This window comes from Vanacampus margaritifer, chromosome 11 (assembly GCF_051991255.1).
Source record: "Vanacampus margaritifer isolate UIUO_Vmar chromosome 11, RoL_Vmar_1.0, whole genome shotgun sequence".
Classification (NCBI taxonomy): Eukaryota; Metazoa; Chordata; class Actinopteri; order Syngnathiformes; family Syngnathidae; genus Vanacampus; species Vanacampus margaritifer.
In genome coordinates, this window is record NC_135442.1 from 5310501 (window position 1) to 5329593 (window position 19093).

The window sequence follows — 19093 nt, forward strand, 5'->3', positions numbered from 1 at the left end:
ACGAGTAAACAATTTGTCACCACATCGACGTTCAAACCACAAAGTCGACTAATCTCTAATCATGTGTTTTTTAGCATCTTATTTGGAATCTTTTTCAACCGGCCAATTTAAGGACGATGATGCCTTGCGGGACAATTCAATGTCAAGCAAACAAGGCAACACGGTGTTCATAATTGCGCAGGTCAGAGGGTACGAAAATAAGATGTTGCCGGATGAGGCTAGCAGTTAGCCTCGCTAGCAGCTTTAGCTATTTCAATTTCGATATTTTTTTTTTATATAGGTTTTAGGTGAACTAATGAATACACACACACTCGCACACACGCACATATACATATTCACCCACATACAAAAAAATAAAATACAAAAATAAATAAATAAATACATAAAAAAAAAAAGGAGAGCAATGATGATGACATGACAAATCGGTAAAATTACCGAATGAACAATACTGAGCTCTCCAGAAAAGAAAGAAAAGAAAAAAAAAGCTTTAGCTATTTCATCAATAAATTTACTTTACTACGCCGCATCGGCATTTAAAGCATAAAGTCGACTCGTTCCTAATGGCGTGTTTTTGCCATCACATTTAGCATCTCTTCCTCCAACCGGCCAGACTTTTTTTACTTTGCTAGCTTTCGGCTATTTTGTTTGCCGCTAGTTTTAAAATATTCATGCCAGCTGGTCCAGAGAACTGGCGTTAAGGAAAGAGTGATAGCGATAACTTTATTTGTATCGCAGTACAGAGTCAGGAACATCTTGACACTTAATGTCTCGTTGAAAATAAAAAACATGCGCAATGCTCCTACTAATTACAACTACTTTCTGTTTAATAATCAATTGTACGTATTTTTTATTTGTTTTTATTTATTATCTTACCAAACTGTTAACATTTAGAGGGCAAGGAGTTGAGTCGGTTAAGATAAGTTGACTTCAACCCATGCAAAAAACCAACACACACGCACACACAAAATACAATAACAGCCTGTTTGCACATAGTTAGCGCCTCAGAGATATGGCAGGAGCAGCCACATGACAGCAAGTTGACAATCCGGTTTTTAGGAAATGTCTTCCCAAAATGCCGCACTCTGCTCTTTCACTCACTGTAGCAGCGCTCGTTTGTTTTATCCTATGCCTCGACATGTTGACTCTCAACTAATAGCTTTGAGATTGCCATGTTTCTGAACAACAATGTTGTGCAATGAATTAGGTACACAACAATAAACATTTCATATGAACTCATTCACTGCCATTGACGGGTGTAGACGTCACAAATTCATTTGAACTATTTCTATTAGTTTAACATTTTTTTCCCACTTTTGTTAACAAGAGTATAAAAACCTAGTGTTTTTTTTATATTGTATTAGAACAGATATACAATTTGTGATTAACTCATTCACTGCCATTGACGGCTATAGACGTCAAAAATTCAGTTGAACTATTTCTACTAGTTTAAAATGTTTCCCCACTTTTGTTAACAAGAGTATGAAAACCTAGGAAAAAAAATTGTATTGTACATTTAGAACAGATATAAAATTTGTGATTAATTGTGAGTTCACTCGTGTAGTCATGCGATTAATTATGATTAAAACAATTATTTTAATTTTTAATAATCTTAAAAAAAGAGATGATTAAAAAAACAATACTTTAAAAAAAAGAAAGAAAAAGAAAAGATTATTAAAAATTTTGGGCGTCAGGCGATTACAATTTTTCGTAATTAATGGCATGACTTTACTAGTTAACTCAGGATTAATCATAAATTTTATATCTGTTCTAAATGAACAATATTTTTTTTCCTAGGTTTTCATACTTAACAAAAAAAAAACGTATCAAAAGTGCATAAAATGTTAAATGAATAGAAATAGTTCTAATGAATGTTTGACATCTATAGCCGTCATTGGCAGTGAATGAGTTAATCGTGAGTTAACTAGTGAAGGCATGCGATTAATTACAATTAAAAATAGTACTCGCCTGACGCCCCTAATTTTTAATAATCTTTTCCAAAAAAAAAAAGATTATTAAAAAGAAAAAGAAAAAAGATTAGGGACATCAGGCGATTAAAAGTTGTAATCGTAATTCACTAGTTAATTTATGATTAATCACAAATGTTATATCTGTTCTAAATGTACCAAAAAAATCTTAGGTTTTCATACTCTTGTTAACAAAAAAAAACCTAAACAAATAGAAATAGTTCAAATGAATTTTTGACGTCTATAGCCGTCAATGGCAGTGAATGAGTTAATAACTTTTTGCCAGTGTCAGTCACAACAGCAGCATTATTCCATGAGGCTGAACAATTCATCAAATTCAAATCGACAGCACAGTGCAGTAGTAGAATAAGATTTTCAATTCGCAAAGGCTAGAATTTTGGAAAACAACAACAACCCAGGTCATTTATTTATTTATAGTGCATCGATAAGTTCAGTGCAGTCCACGTGTTTACGTATCATTTTTTTTCATAAAACATGAAAAGTTGAAGCGATAAAGATGCAGATTTATTTGCATTAATGCTGCAATCTCTTTAATCTCTATGACATGAAAGAGCATAAATTAGCAAATATTTCACACTTTATTGAACAAAGCACATAAGACATAAGGGAGCGCAGTACTTTCCTGAAACCAGCAGAGGCGCTGTTGAGTCACTAGTCAACTAGTTTGCAGTCTGAAGTCCAAAGTGCAACAACGTGAAGGTGAGCTACATAGCTTTTTCATTTGTCCGAAAGTATTTTTTTTCCCCTCTTAATTTGCGTTAAAAGGTTTCCAAGTGTCTGTTCAGGAGTTATAATTTGGGTATTCACAAATCAAACAACAGACAAATTAACTTTGAGGAACTTAGTTTTTGTAAATATCTGTTGTCATTCCATGTAAAATGAAATATTTCAGATTGGAAAGGGCAAGAAAATATTTCTAAATTCTAAACCTCTTAAAAAAAGAAGACGCTAAAAAGAGTTACATGTTACATCTTGACTTTAAAACAGCTGAAACTTACAAAGTCGATTTTGATCTTACTTTGAAGCTCTTTATAAAACTGATGCAAATGTTCTTTCTTACGATACAGAATTAGCATAAAGGGCATTTAACAGTGCTCATACGTCAACCTGGAATGCAAAAAGTCATCAACTTGCCGCGACTAATTAAAAATGAAAAACTATGAATGCAGCTCTTTGTCTGTAATCTGATCCTGTTTGTGAGTGTTTTTACTCGGGGTGTGCCAAAAAATCGATTCTCATAAGAACCGCGATTCTCATTTAGTACGATTCAGAATCGATTTTAAATGTCCCAAAATTGATTTTATTTAAATTATTTTATACTGTCTTGCAAAGCTTTATCTGTGTGTGCCTTTATTTGGAGCGCTGTTCATGTTGTACCCGGTTTGGCCACTTAGGGGCAGTGTGGTTCCACGCGGTCTAAATACACTGTTAAATTGTAGCCACATTAGAGAGTAGAAGGAAAAAGTCACGATCAAGTTATTCCAATAAAAGTTTTTTTTCAGCGTGGAGCCGTTCTTTTGAGTGATAAAAGTGCCGCGAGTAGCGCGCTAATTAGCATTAGCGAGTCGGACTGGAGTAGATTATTACAATTCCTTGCACATCTATTGATTGAAGCAAAAATCATTGTCAATCAAATCATTTTGAATAAAAAAATCGAAAATCGAATCGCAGGCCCAAAAATCGGAATCGAATCAAGAGACATTCAAAGATTCCCACCCCTCGTTTTTACTAGTGTTGTAACTCGTCTCTTGCTGCCTTGCTTGGCCTTGCTCAAAGTGATCATCTAGTGATGAAAAAGGATTCGAATTTTTGCAGGAAGAAGTAGACATGTCCAACCATGTGTAGTTCCCCGGGTTCGAATTTCCTAGTGCTTGCGGTATATTCCAGCTCCCTCCCACATTCCCTAAACATGCATCTTTGTTTAATTGCAGACTCCAAATTGGCCATAGGTGTGAATGTGAGTGCGATTGGTTGTTTGCCTGCGCAAGCCACCGTGATTTGAAAATTAAATTGATATGTAAAAAGATGTGGTTTATAATCACACAGTATTCTTGTTGCCTCGGGGCAGCACTGCAATTTTGGTTGAGCGAGGATGCAGCCCGTCGTATGTTTCCAAGCGGTTTTCTCGGCCCCTTTGAGCTTTGCGAATCACAGCAATCAGCGTTTGAATCCCTTCTAAATGAGCCACTTAAATTCCCGCTCATATGCATGGCTGCTCGTCAGTCCTCAGCTTTTTTTTGTTTTTCACGCGGGGTGTCCTGGTGTGCCTCAAAGACGAATTAGCCTACGGATGACTTGACAATACGTCTCTTCTATTTCAAGTGATAGCGGCTTGTACTGGAAACCAGAATAGGGTTTTAAAATTATTTTTTTGTGTCAACCAATTTTTGTGGTCGATTGTGAGTAACAAACTCACATCGTTTTTTTTTTTTATCCAACATGACATGCCATAGAAAGTTTTGTTGTCTCTACAGTATGTACTTTTGACCCCAGCATGAATTCCAATGTTCAAAATGAAACCAGTTTTTCAGGTTCCACACTGATGTGTCACAATTTGAAAGGAAAAAGAAACCTTGATTACTACTCAGCTGCTGAAACGATTCATCGAACAAATCGCAACTAAGCGCCATAACGGCATGTATGCGATCACCGACGCAAATTAGCGTAAACGTAGCTAGCTAATTTAATATAGCTTAGTGCTTACCACCAATAAGCCGATTCACGCACAAGCTGCTACGGCCATATCTGGCAAGCCCGAGCGTTTAATAAGCTAACAGTTAGCGACACTGAGATCACAACAACCAACTCCACACGATCATTCGCCGACTCCCACGTCACTCACCAGGCCAGGCTCCGCTTTTCAAAGCACACACACAAATCGACAACAAAAATACTTGGACCTCACATAGGCTACACATTTTGTTGTTTATTAATGTACAAACAATTGTCATTCGATTACACAATTGATGGCATCATAAGTCGAACCATTCTAAAAGTGTATCGTAGCGGCTGCCGTCATCTTTTAAATATGTTGGCTAGCAGACGAATGTGTTTTCCACTTTCTAGCTTTTAACTTGATTTCACTTTGTAACCAGGTTGCTAATATTGGAAATCTACTCCGGTGCTCCTCAGGGAAGGTGACAAGGCACAGGTGGATTTTAGAGAGACCAATAGGACTGATTAATACTTTTTGATATAGATAACGAATAATATAATTCACGTAATCTACTTTAAATTACTTTTTCGACTACACATTCAAGTCCAACATTTACATTGTCCAACCTGCCCCCCCCCCTCCCCTTTTACTATAAGTTCCATTTCATTCAGGATACGTTAAATTCCAAAATTCCAAGCGTGAGTGGCCAAGTTGTGAGGTCACTCTTGGGGACCACGTGTCGCTTTGAGTCAGGGTGGGGTCAGTCTAAGAGTGTTCTTGGCCGACTTTGGCGGGCTTTCAGCTTGGCGTACAAAGACAAATCATTTCACCGCATATTTTTTATAGTGTGTAATCTGTTTTGTTTTGCTATGACTGCACTCAAAATAAGTAAAAAAAAAACCCACACACACTCTACCTTGAATTTAACAAGTGACAACTTTGGAATGAGAAACAAACAAAGAAGAAGCAAAGTAAATACTTGAGGTCTTGCGAGACATCATTTTGAACTCTGAAGTTTTGTGTGTAAAAAGTTAGCGTCATGCAATTAGCTGAATTGTACGGCCTCGGGGGTGCGTTCCAATGTACCGCTCGGTGTGCAAACATTACTTTTGTCTCTTTGTTTAGACCAAAACGAGGTCGCCTTCAACCCCTGGGGAACTGACGGTCCTTCGGTATTAACCTAATTATAGCCTATGAAAAAAACGTCACCGGTTCGGCTTCTTGCTCCGCCTCTCTCGCCTACTTCTCGCTTCAGCTCCTCAAACGCACCGCTGCGATCCAAACGGGCAGGTCGACGGGGTTGTCTCATTCCGTCACACTTGAAGAGAAACAGAAATGTTGACGAGCCGGTCCGTTGTGTACTTTTGGGACCGCCGCGGCTTGACAGCGGCATCGTCGGTTGAGACTCTCAAGGCCCTTTTGGGGGCCGGACCTCGCGGTGTTATGCGGCTCCCGGTTCGTGTATGATGGGCAATTTCAAAGGTAGGATCACAAATCGCAGCCTTTCTATCGGCTGTATTTATTATAACAGGTTCGCTTATTTTTTGGGTGTTATTTTCTCGGTGTTCTGGTTCTTGAGTGTCTGCACTTTTCTATGGGCATGTTTGGACTGCTAAGAATCGACGGATTATATCCACACAAAGCTATCATTCATCCACGAATGGAAGAATGTGCGTTACTCCTAACACGCGTGTGTGGCCGTTATTTGTCTGCATGCTTGTTTTGGTTACCATGAACGGTGTAAGCATAGCCGTTTCTTGCTATAGGCCAAGTAGGCCACCAGGGGGCCCCCAAGCTATGTGTAGTCTTATCGGAGGACGATAAAAATGTCCTGTCTTTATATTTCTAATATTTGTTTATTACATGCCTTATATGCTTATGGGCTATGGCAAACTAGGAGGCGCCATCTAGTGGAGGGGCGCAAAAATTGCAGGGCAAAAACAACAACAATCCGCATTTTTGATTAGGCACCAAATCACTTAGGTGATTAGAATTGTTGTTTGAATTGTTGTTTGCTGTCCTAATACTTGTGAATGTTAAAAAGCAGTTTCCATTAAAAATGAATGTTGGAAGTCATGACTTCATGGCAAAGAAAATTGATGAAGTAGAAGAATGTTTTGCCAGTAACTTGTTGCTTATTTGCTGCTTCCAATTTATGACCTAAATCTGAAGCTAAATTCATCAAGTCATGCTTTTGTGGCATGTTCTTGTAAAGTTTTGAATTCATGTCTTTGTTATAAGAAGTTATTTCAATCATTTGATATTTTTTAAATTTATAATATCGGCATCGGCCTAAAAAAAAATCACATCAGACAGGCCCTACCTAGTATTTTGTAGGGGTGTGAATTGCCTAGTACCTGGCGATTCGACTCGTATCACGATTCATAGGTCACGATTCGATACCGATTAATCCCGATGCGAATCTATAAATTGATTATTGCGAAAAAAAAAATTAAACTCAAATTTAGAAAATACTAATCAGTAAACTTGTGCATGTACTCTGTAAGATTTGTCTGAAAATGTATTTATTTATCTGAAAATTCAGGTTGCAATCGGTTTCATGTTTGAACAGCACTGAAATAAAAAATGTTAAGGCTTAATGTTCCATTAATATAACATTCTTCCATGCTTAACGTGTGAATCCTAACCCTAAGTAAATAAAACGGTTTGTTAAATATTCTTGTAAAAAATTGGTTTAAAAATCGATTCGGCCGCATATCGAATCGATTCGAGAATTGCGCCGCTTTAACTCTTTGACTGCCAAAAACGTTAAATAACGTTTAGTAAAATTCTATGGAGGAGTGCCAAAGACGTTAAAAGACGTTTGTTTCAAAACAGAGGTGAAACTAACCATTTTCTATTGTTGATTACTGAAAAACGGAATAAGGTAGAAACAAACATTTTTTTTCTGATGAAAGATGAGAGTCCAATCTTTCATTTGGTAGTATGTGTGTTTCCATAGTCCAAACACATAATTTTCTATGGACCTTGAAAGATCAGTCAAAATGCTTAAAATCGGCTGGCACCCACGGCAGCCCTTTTCTGAAAACGTCTGGCAGTCAAAGAGTTAATATTGCGATATATTGCAGAATCGATTTTTTCCAACACCCGTAGTATTTTGCATGCATTTTGTGATTGCAAGCTTTTTTCAGTTTGTTTTCAAAAGTATGTTTGAATGAGTTTAAAATGCGTTTAAAGGGTTTGAAAGGCAAAGGCAGATAAATGTCGCGTGTACTGTTGCGGCTTTTCCTGCCGGAACTTTTTCCTTCCAGCTGCGGTGCTAACCTTTTCCGTTTTTACACTTCCCCACTGTGTGTTTGTCTTCACCGTGTGTTGAAGGAGGCGCGGTCCAATATTGGCCCGTGTCATGGATTGCGGTGCTGCAGCTCAAGTGGAAAGGAAGAAGGGAGGGAGGGAAGTTGTACGGAGGTGTGTTGCAATACCATGAATGAGTGGGAAAGGAATTTGGGTGGGCGCTGCGGATTGTATTATCCTGCGTGGATACTCAGTGGTTATGTGTGTCATTGAACGCCAATGCTTGCGCATGACTTAAATCGGGTCAGACAACTAGAATACCCCCGGGTTGTTTTTCACCTAAATAGCCGCGAGACCTCCAAGTGTATTTCAAACAAACCCTCCGCTTTATCCCTCGCTAAAAACAAACGTTTTCATGTCTTCACTGCAAACAAGCCGAGCGTCTCGCAAAAGTGACAGTCAGCCGGAGTGGAATGATCTCATCTGTGTTTGGTGTAAGCGCAGGCTTGTTTAAAGTTGGCAGGCGCACATACATGGGGAGGATATGACCCCTTAAGCCTTGAAAGTAAGATCTGTCTGCACCCGAATGGACTCACTCACCCAGTCAGGCTAAGCTTAGCGGCAAGCTAGCACAATAAGTCGGCTACGTAACAAGACGCTAGCTCAAGCTAGCTCGTTAACTCAGCACCACCTTCTGGCAACCAACTTAACGCTATATTTAGTGAATTTTCCGACAGCTTTCATTTAAAAAAAAAAAAAAGGAGAATAATAAATACAATTATTATTATAATACGTGAAAATGTCCATTTGTCTAAATATCAATAACGTCCCTTCAGGTTTCTACTGTATAGTGTATATATAACAGCTATTTACAATTATTATCCTACCATGTGGTTAGCGATAGACTGATGTTTTTTTCAGGGCCGATGCCGATTATTTGTAGTCAAGGAGGCCGACAACCGATATTTGAAGCCGATATTCATTTCCAATAAAATGGGGGAACAAATATTGGCGTCAAATTTTTTTTTAAATACAAATGCCAATCTTGACTTTGTTGTTAAATGTGTTAAAGCATTAATGCTTATTAAACATTTTATTCAGACTTTCAAAATGTAGATTTTTATTTTATTTAAATCTTAGACAATATACTTCATTTTAAATTTAAAAAATAGTAATAATTCTGGGAACTCCCAAGGTTATCAGTACGTCTTAAAAAGTTAAATGGAAACTGGAAACACATTTTTTTGTCGAACAAAAACAAAAATTCTGAACAAAAATGTTCAGAAGGTTCCCAGGGTCAGCAGCATCTCATAAAGTTAACGGAAATTTTTTTACTTAATAGTACTCTGAGATTAAAATAGTTTTAGCTTGAATTTTGATTTTGAAAAAAGGCGATACCGATATTCGTCAAAATGCCCAATATCGGCGCCGATAATCGGCCTATCCCTACATGTGATTACTCAACCGGCGGGAGGAACTGTATTCTTCCAAAGTTTAGATCTACTTTGATCTAGTCTCTCAAGAATATAGCATCTAAGATTCACTTCCCAGTGACTTGAGACTGATTGATCCTATTATCTTTGGCGACCTAAAAAAAAAAGGCCAGAGTCTAAACAAAGTTGCTCACATGGGAATATTGATATTTTAAATCAGTACTACTCACCATAACACTGATTTTGTAAATAGACTAAATGATGCGAAAAGTGTTTTACCCTGATTTAAGAGTTTCTATTTTTTTTGTGTCTGGGTTGCATATATTTGCATCCCCAAACCCGACATTTATTAGCAGCGTGTGGCAGTTTCATATCTGCGGTATACAATATGTATTTATGCATGAATATGTTGACAAGCTACGCCTAAATTGGCGTCCCTGCCTGCTTTCGTATCGTAAATCATGTAAGCACAAGCTCCGATTTTGTCTCTAAATCTTAAGTGTAAGTAGCTCGGAGATGACAGCTGCAGTGCATCTCTCAGGCAGTAAAAGTCCTTGTGAAATCTATGTTTCCCCAAAGAAACAACACGATTGTGTCTGCTTCTGCCAAAACGTCACCGCAGGTGAGGTACGTGCGCGGCTCTGACGACGACTCCTATTTTTTTTTTTTGACGACGACTACTAATAAATCCGCACCGCCGCAGCGCCTTATTTATTCCACTTGCTCATTTTATCAGCGAACCGCAAGCCAAAAGTAGCAAATGGCGTGCACTTGATCCTTTTCAGGCGGTTTGCATTTTAATTTCCTTCTTCATATTTTTCATCTTTTTAAATATAGCTTTAACTTACAAGTGCCCCAACTTAAGAGTTTTTCAACTTATTTGTATTTTTTTGCATTGCAAGCACTATTTGAGTTACTACAATAATGTGTTTCCGCGGTTGTGTCGTTAGCGATGGCGGGTAGCGGTGTCAATAATTTAACCCTGGAGAACCCAAGAACCCTTTTCTTCTTTTAAAAAAATTATGAATTATACATTAAATGACTGCTATAAGTTCACTGAACACCAAAATATGTTTTTTCAATTTTAACCCTTTTTTTTGAACTAGCTCAGAGTTGCTAATTTATCAAAATATATATATAAAACATACTCCTAGGCATTCTGCAACATGATATGAAATAGATTAACAAAAAAAAACACAATTTCAGGTTTTGTTTGGATTGATTTGCAGCTCAACAAAACAGCATGTTGCCAGCCATCTTGTCACCACCACTCTGCAATATTCATCCACTAGATGGCGCCATGCAGGGGTCAGAAGTGGCACTCTGGACTTTTAAAGTTAAATTTGTAAAAAAAAAAAAAAAAAAAGGTCTTTGTTATTTGAGTAGCAGAATTTATAGGGGCCAAATTTGACCCCGTGGGTTCTCCAGGACTACTATCGGAGAATTTAGTGATCCGTGGAGCGATATTTGCAGAATTAATATATGTATTTCCTAAATCATTATTCATGTCGTGTGTTGTTGTATCAAAGCCATATGGCCTGGATTTGCACAGTCACCGACAAGAAACACCGACAGTCTTCAGGCCATATGGCGTGTGTCTGTGTGTGGGCGTGCGTTTGAGCATCGCCGTTTGTGGCGGCGTGTGACCGTTGATGGCTACTTCCTCTTCCGTCAATGAGAATCAAGGAGAGACGATCAATAGAGATGGTGATCATGTTTTGTTGTTGTTGTTGTTGTTTGTCCAGGAGGAATGCCAGTCCCCGATCAGAGCCCAGTGATGGAGGAGGGGCTTCTGCTGACCCCCCGCAGCCGTTCGACCGGCCGCGGCGTGGAGACCAACACCACGGCCAACAATATCCTGGCGTCTGTGAAAGAGCAGGTAAGCGCGCCATATAGCTTGTCTCGCTCAATGTACACTCTTTACAGTGTTTCCCCAAATTTGGTCAGTACTGATTGGTTTTCTAATCATGGTGTGTTGGTATCTTGATATGGCACACCTGTTAGGTGGGTTGGATGATCTCGGCAAAGGAGAAGTGCTCACTGTCACCGATTTAGACTGGTATGCCAGAATATTTGAGAGAAATGGTGATATCGTGTACGTGGAAGAAGATTTAGATCTTTGAGTTCATCTCGTAGAAAAAAAATGGCAGCAAAAACAAAAGCGTTGCGTGTATATAAAACGCACCAAAAATCACTAACAAAATATTTTATAATGTTTGTTTTAATTAGCAAAATAGCACTCTACTGTACTGTACTTTATAAACACATATAGTAATGACATATTTAAACAATTAATACTGTAAAGAATTTTTATATCATGATCTGGTGTGCTCGCCTTGACCACTGGGGGCCAGTATGATACAGAGACACACTAAATGAAGGTTTGATGAAACGTAGAAGAACAGTGTCGCAACTAAGTTCTCAATAATATTTACATTTTTTTTTTTGCAGAAGATAAATAATATAATATAACCCTGTGTATTGTTGTACGTTCTTGTCTGTTATGTGTTGCTACCGTTTGTGTTGGAATATAAGCTGTTGAAAGGTTTATAGTTGTATCATTGATGCTAGTTTTGCTAGCTAGCCTGTCTATGTCACTTTCTATTGTGTGTTAGCTTCTAAATAAACGGATGGAATACACTTAATGTAGTTTTCTTTGTTTTATCTTACTTTAATCTGGGAATGGCAATAAATAAGATTGAAGTCTTTTATTTTTAAATAATTGAAAATCTGCCGCTTCTTGTGACGCTTACTGTCACTATCTAGCAGTTGTACATCCAATTTTTAGAACTCGAGCAATGGTTCAAAATTGGAAAAACTTTTTGATAAACTACCGTTTTGCTCTACTTGATTAAAATATTTAATTATGTAGCAATCATACAGGAACAGAAGTATTTTCAACATTTTCAAGAACCAAATATGGCAGTTTAATGCTATATTTAGTGCATTGTCAAATTCTTAATTAGTTATCCAGTGTTTGTTCTGGATTGTATCACTCTGAGAATGCGACACAGTCTGTAACACTTCATTTATCCTTGGAAGGACTGTTGACTTCTCTGCCGTTTATTAACAAAGACCACACATCAGAGCTTCCTGGAAGAAAGTGTGCCTTGTTTTCCCGAGTAAGGAAAGGAAGGAGGGCAGTACCTGTCGATGTCACTTCCTTCCCCAGAGGATCCTCGGCCGTGGCTTGTCCGGTCCGAGCAGATATCTCCGCCGCCGAACAGGAAGAGTTTTGTGGTTTTCATTGACCGCCGGCTACACTCTGAGGGGATTCCTCCTGCAGAGCGTAAAATGATCGTGAGTTGAGAAAGACAGATGAGAGGGTGGGCGAAAGTGAAAAGGGAGGAAATGAGATCCGGGGCTAGTGGGTGTATTTCGTCCCCTTTGCTTTTGCTTGAGGTTTTCCTTTGATTGTTGAGATTTTCGAGGAAGCCCACTGCCGGCACCGTAAGCATGCCTGCCCACTTGGCTGTAGTTTCGGTTAAGGGCTAAGCATGTCCGAGGGCTCGGTAAGTCTATTTTTTTCATTTTCTAGCTTTTCATTGGCGGCTTTCTTTCCATGGACTTCTTAATTTCCTGTTGCCCTGCTTGTCTTTTTCACTGTGTAACGGTCTCTCTCTCTCCTACTCGTATAACTGCAGCAGGCAGACTTTGCCCACATGACCAAACAAGGGCAGCGTAAACTTGACATTTTATAGCCGCATTCTTCCTGTTGGTTCATTTGCACTCTATCCCAAACTTCAATTTGTATGGGTGGAGTAAAATGCTATTTAATTGCTATCAGCGCACTCATTTTCTTGGCAAATGGCTTTTTGATTCATGCTTGTTGTGCGTGCAATTATGTTGACATAATGCCAAAATGGAATATATTTGAGTCATTTCCCAGTGAGGATTTTTCTAACATGGGTCTAGAGTGGGAAAAAAAAAAGTTTGGTAATCAGTCAGTGTGGCTGATAGCTTAACCTCAATTATTTAATTATTTATTTATTTAATAGTTTCTGGTGTCGAATATTTGGCCACTAGTCTTGACACTCAATTTATGCTCAGTAAAAAGCTCACAAGTTTTATAAACCCTAAGCTATTTTTCAGGCTTTTTCCTCGAAAATGACATACCCAAAAATAAAAAAAGAGGATATCTCTGCAACCACGAGGTCTATTTGAATAATTCTTGTGTCATAATAAAGGGAACACTTGTGAGATTTGCTCAAGATGGTTCGATTGTGTGTTTTGCACAGCGGCGGGAGAGTCGAGTTATTTCACTGTGTGGCGCAATACCGATTTCTATATTTGATATTGATATTTGAATTATTGGCATTTGAGGCATGTAAAAATGGCTTATATATTTTTGTAGGCCAGGTTCTTCAACTTAATTTGACGTGCGACATCATTATATTCTATCATGATTAGTGCATTGTTTCACAATTTCTTCTTCAAAGTTGGGCTAAAGGGTAAAGGTCGAATTGGAAAAAGCAACGTGGAATTCCTTAAAACCAATAGCGTTAGATTTTGAGTTAATTGTTAGCGTCTAACGAACCCGTCCTGAAAAAATGTGTTCTTTCATTGTTCCTTCTAAGGACGGGTTTATGTATTGTATACGTCTCTCATATTACAAAATATATCGTTAGCCTAACATCATAAGTCGTGTTTGAAAGTTTTGAACATTTTTTGAATACAAAAAAAAAAAACGCAATTCAACACCAAAAAAAAAAAAGAGTCCATTGTTGTTGTCCATATGTTGTTTTTTTTATGCTATAGGATACAGAAGGCTCTGATGCAGCTTCTGACATGAATAGGTTGCATAAAGCAATGGTAGTTATTACAAAAAACGGCCAACAGGTGGTAGAAGAGTATAAGAGATCAGGCAGGGCCATGTTGCAACAAGCTCTTTTTGCCAGTGTTTTCAACAGGTTTGTAAATATTGATGAAATTTAGCTATATTCTAATGCTAATTGCTGCAAAATGGGAAACGGATACAAATATTTTTTTTTCTGATGAAACAAGAGACTCTAATGTTTATTTTGGTAGGTTCCATGTTTTTATAGCAATAGAACACAATATTCTGTGGATCTTGCAAAATCAGCCAAAATCCAGTAAAAAAAAAAAGATGGGAGTGAAGGGGGTTGCTTCAGTGAACATGGTTCAAGTGACACAAAATTCTGATTCGTTTTCTCCCATGTTTCCCCAATTTGAATATCTGCCATGGAATTCCAGCAGATGAATCTAAATAAAACCAGTTAATGTTTTCCAGAGCTGCATATATAAATCTTTATATACAGCAGGACATAGGAAGCCCTTTCGTCATTACCCAATTTCCTGCCCAAAGTGTTCCAGAGATGGGCAATAATCTCCTACCTTGGTACGCGTAAGTGAATAAGCCCTCTAATTACAATTGACTGCCCATTTTTCTCCACTCGTCCGGTTCTTATCTGCCTCCCTGTCCCTGGTGCTGCCGCGACAAAGGCGAGGAGAAATTTAGACCCGTAAGCATTGTGGCCTCGATTATGGACATTAAAATGGAAGCCCGGCGCCAAGCAATTACCCCGCGAGGGAGGAAGAGTGCGACACACTGGCAACGGCGGGATGCAGGTGAAGGAGAGTGCTCTGGTGTGCGGTGGAAAAAGACAAAAAAAAAAACGCTTTAAATGTGGAGGCAAGAAAAAGGGAGGGAAGGACAAAAAAAAAAGGAAAGAGCGGGGGCTTGATGGAGAATGGCGGCGTTAGATAGGCTGTCACCTCTCAAGCGCTCTCTAAATGTATTGTGGCAGGCAGCTGTCAATGTAGCGGGAAGCTGGAAATAAGGAAAGAGGAGACAATCTGCTCCCCGGTGTGTTGAGATGGCAGGCAGGCCTGGCACAACAGCGGCTTGTTTTGAACGTAGGCCGGGGAAAATCTCCCCAACGACCAACTAACCTGTTAATTCTCATGAATATCACTGTCATCATTATAATTATAATTATCTCCCTGATCACTCCCCCTGGTAGGTAGCATTACATCATGTGCACAAACAGAGTGCAATGTTCCCCCGCTGTATCACGGTTCATCTTTCACGCCTATGCTATTTCCTAGATTTTTTTTAAAAATTTTTTTTTATAATTTTGTGGGGGTGGGGGCTTCATTTCGATAATTTTTTGGACTTTTATTTCTTATATTTTATTGTATTATTTATACTGTTTAAATAAGTTCAGTGTTTTATGACTTACCGAACAACTTTAATTGAAGTAGATAAACTGACTTTCATATTAATTCCTGTTCCATTTGTCTTCATTTTAGTATACGACTAACTAATAAATCCAAAACCTTTATGCATAATAGAGCTGATTTTGTTTATTGTAATACATAACAGTAAAGAGTAATGTATTGCTTGTGTTAGTTAAAAAAAAAAACATTATACATAATCTCATATTAAATCGCAATTACAATATTAAAAGGGAAGTCAACCCAACCCCCCAAAAAAAATAAAAATAAATAGAAGTAATTCTTGACAATAATGTTCTATTCCACTCATGTAAATACAGTATTCCGGTTAATATTACATTAGTGGAGCTCAGCAGCAAGATCCAGCAGTTTTTACCAATATCAGAAGGCGGCCATTTTGCCACTTGCTGTCAAGTGAAAATGACATCATAGTTGCTCAGTCGACAGCAAGTTGCAAAATGGCCGCCTTCTGAAATGAATAAAAAACGTCTGGATTTAGCTTTATAACTCATATTCGACAAATGTGGTATTAATCAGAATGTCATGTTTAGATTAGTGAGGTCACATATAACATATTATTGTCAAGAAATATTTAAGTTTGACTTCTTTAACTCTTTGACTGCCAGACGTTTTCAGAAAAGGGATGCCGTGGGTGCCTGCCGATTTAAGCATTTTTGACTGATCTTTCAAGGTCCACAGAAAATTATGTGTTTGGACTATGGAAACACACATACTACCAAATGAAAGATTGGACTCTCATCTTTCATCAGAAAAAAAAGTTTGTTTCTACCTTATTCCGTTTTTCAGTAATCAACAATAGAAAATGGTTAGTTTCACCTCTGTTTTGAAAAAAAAAAAAAAACGTCTTTTAACGTCTTTGGCACTCCTCCATAGGATTTTACTAAACGTTATTTAACGTTTTTGGCAGTCAAAGAGTTAAAAAAAAAATACAGGTTGATTATTATTATTACACAACATAAATTTGGCATCGGGCCAAAACCTTGTCGTTCCAAAATTGTTAGGTTTCAAGAGACTCCAAAAAAACGTCATTTTGGTCATTGTATCATCAAAGAGAGCAAACCATTTTCAACACTTTAGATCGGACAATATTTACAAAAATGACATTCGCACACGTGGACGGAACAAAAGTATAGATTTTTGAAAAAATAATGACATTTGTCAAATTGTGACTTATGAGACGCCAGCAAAATGCAGAACAATTTACCAACACATACTGACAAATATACTTCATGCTGTACTTTTTGACTGACATGCCAATTTTGTGAGTAAATAATATTCATTTTTGGCAATACACAAGTGTAACGTGTCCACTTCCTTTAGGAATCGTCATGTTCCCCTAATAACAAATTTGACAGCTACTAAATTGCTTGCCGTCCTCATTTCAGACTGCTGCAATGTTTTTGGCATTATGATGTCACTCTCTCTCTCTTTAGGTGTTCTCCAGGTCTATTATGAATTAAGCTGCATGGGCAAATGCGACGCTTTGCTATTTAGGCTTTTAGCTGCAACACAGGGAATCCACTCGCCTTTTGTGTTATTGTTCAAAACATCACATGAAACCTTTTGTAGCAGTTGGCATGCTCCGGGACAAAACCGTGTTGGGCAGCCCCAGACACTTGTAAAAGACTTAATGGAAATAAGCTATTTTGATAACGTTTACTTAGAAAAAACCTTCAAATGAAACGCCACGGTGCTCACATTGTGCTTTTTATGTGCAATGGTGTGCACGGCAGTGTGAATGCAAATGAGGCAGGACTATAAAGGCATTTGGAAAATAGGTGAGTGGGAGTCCATTAACCCTTGCACTTATTTATTTATTTTTGCCAGCAGTGAAACAGCTGCTGTGTTTGTCCCAAGAGTTGCATAAGAATTTTGACCCCTATTTTCAGGAAAATGAAAAAAAAAAAAAGTGACATTTCAGTTCGCCTGTTTTACATCATCTTCAGTCATGCTTAATCCAAAATGCCAATTCAGTTCAGTAACTATAATTATTTTTCAGCTTCCACAACACTTGATTTTTTTTTTTAACTCTTTGACTGCCAAAAACGTTAAATAACGTTTAGTAAAATCCTATGGAGGAGTGCCAAAGACGTTAAAAGACGTTTGTTTCAAAACAGAGGTGAAACTAACCATTTTCTATTGTTGATTACTGAAAAACGGAATAAGGTAGAAACAAACGTATTTTTTCTGATGAAAGATGGGAGTCCAATCTTTCATTTGGTAGTATGTGTGTTTCCATAGTCCAAACACATAATTTTCTGTGGACCTTGAAAGATCAGTCAAAAATGCTTAAATCGGCTGGCACCCACGGCATCCCTTTTCTGAAAACGTCTGGCAGTCAAAGAGTTAATTTATTTACATTTTTAAGAAAAAATGTGCTGTATAATATAGCACTTCATAAAAACATACAGCAATGACATGATAAAAAAAAAAGTCAAAAAATTAAAGAACTTTCGCCACATTTGTTTGCTTCAATTCAATGGACATTGTGCTGCTCCTTCTGGTGTGCGCAACTTGACCACATGGGGGCAGTATAATGCAAACATTCTGTCTTTTAGCCCCCTCTGTATAGTATAAGATAGCATATAGAACGCTGTACTCAAAACCATTTGTACAGTTAATAAAGGTTCGATCATGTCGGCACATTCAGGGCGCCAATTTTGCCACGTCATTGATTGTCCCTCCCTGGCGTTGAGTGATTTAATTGTTCTTCTTTTTTTCCCGCTGCGTATCTTGATGCATTTATTGACGCAAAAGCAGTTTTCTCCCTCCTGCTGACTTTTCTCTGTGACTTTACGATACGATACGATATACTTTTATTTTCCCCGTGGGGAACTATTTCCTGGACTCCGTCCAGCTGCAGTTTACAGTAAGGAAAAAAAACAACAGAATAGAAAGAGATAAAATCTAAATTAAATAAGAAGTGCAGCAGTAGTTTACAGTAAGAAAAACAACAGAATAGAGAGAGATAATTAAAATAAATCATACACACACACTTCTATATATATATATTGCACCACTTAGTTAATGTCGGTTATTAAGCAATTTGATGGATGTCGGCAGGAATGAGTTCTTGTAGCGGTTCAGCCTGGTTCTGGGGGCCCTGAATCTCCTGCCGGAAGGCAGTAGCTGGAACTCATGATGCAGAATGTGAGTCGGGTCAGTAACAATTTTCTGTGCCAGTTTGGTGACGGACCGCTCATAAAGCATCTGTAGGGAAGGATGATTCCTGACCCCCGTGATCTTCACGGCAGTCCGCACCAGACCGGCAATCTGTGACCTTGACTGCGCAGTCGGGTTGCCGTACCAGGCCGCAATGCCGTATCTGATGATACTTTCCAATGCAGCCCGGTGGAACAACAGCACGATCCTCTGCTCCACTCCATAGACCCTCGGTCTGCGTAGGAAGTAGAGACGCTGTTGGAGTTTGGAGCTTTGACTGCCAAAAACGTTAAATAACGTTTAGTAAAATCCTATGGAGGAGTGCCAAAGACGTTAAAAGACGTTTGTTTCAAAACAGAGGTGAAACTAACCATTTTCTGTTG

The 19093-nt window shown here is 38.2% G+C and overlaps 2 protein-coding genes across 6 annotated transcripts in view; one reads left to right on the plus strand and one right to left on the minus strand.

Moving 5' to 3' along the window:
• LOC144060749 (coiled-coil domain-containing protein 148-like) overlaps positions 1-12611 on the minus strand; it is a 51944-nt gene extending 39333 nt beyond the window's left edge. Inside the window, exon 1 of the mRNA XM_077580561.1 lies at positions 12477-12611. The gene's annotated coding sequence lies outside the window, so the exon portion shown is untranslated. The remainder of the gene's footprint in view (positions 1-12476) is intronic.
• Positions 1-19093, plus strand: part of LOC144060748 (plakophilin-4-like) — an 81211-nt gene that overhangs the window by 12217 nt on the left and 49901 nt on the right. The window contains exons 1-2 of one of the 5 annotated variants that reach the window (XM_077580553.1): positions 2650-2684; positions 11075-11208. In XM_077580553.1, coding sequence (XP_077436679.1) covers positions 11080-11208 — 129 coding nt within the window. In that variant the 5' untranslated portion in view covers positions 2650-2684; positions 11075-11079. Of the gene's footprint in view, positions 1-2649; positions 2685-5910; positions 6124-11074; positions 11209-12686; positions 12842-19093 lie in introns of those variants that run through there. The other 4 variants (XM_077580551.1, XM_077580554.1, XM_077580552.1 and 1 more) reach the window with 4 other exon arrangements.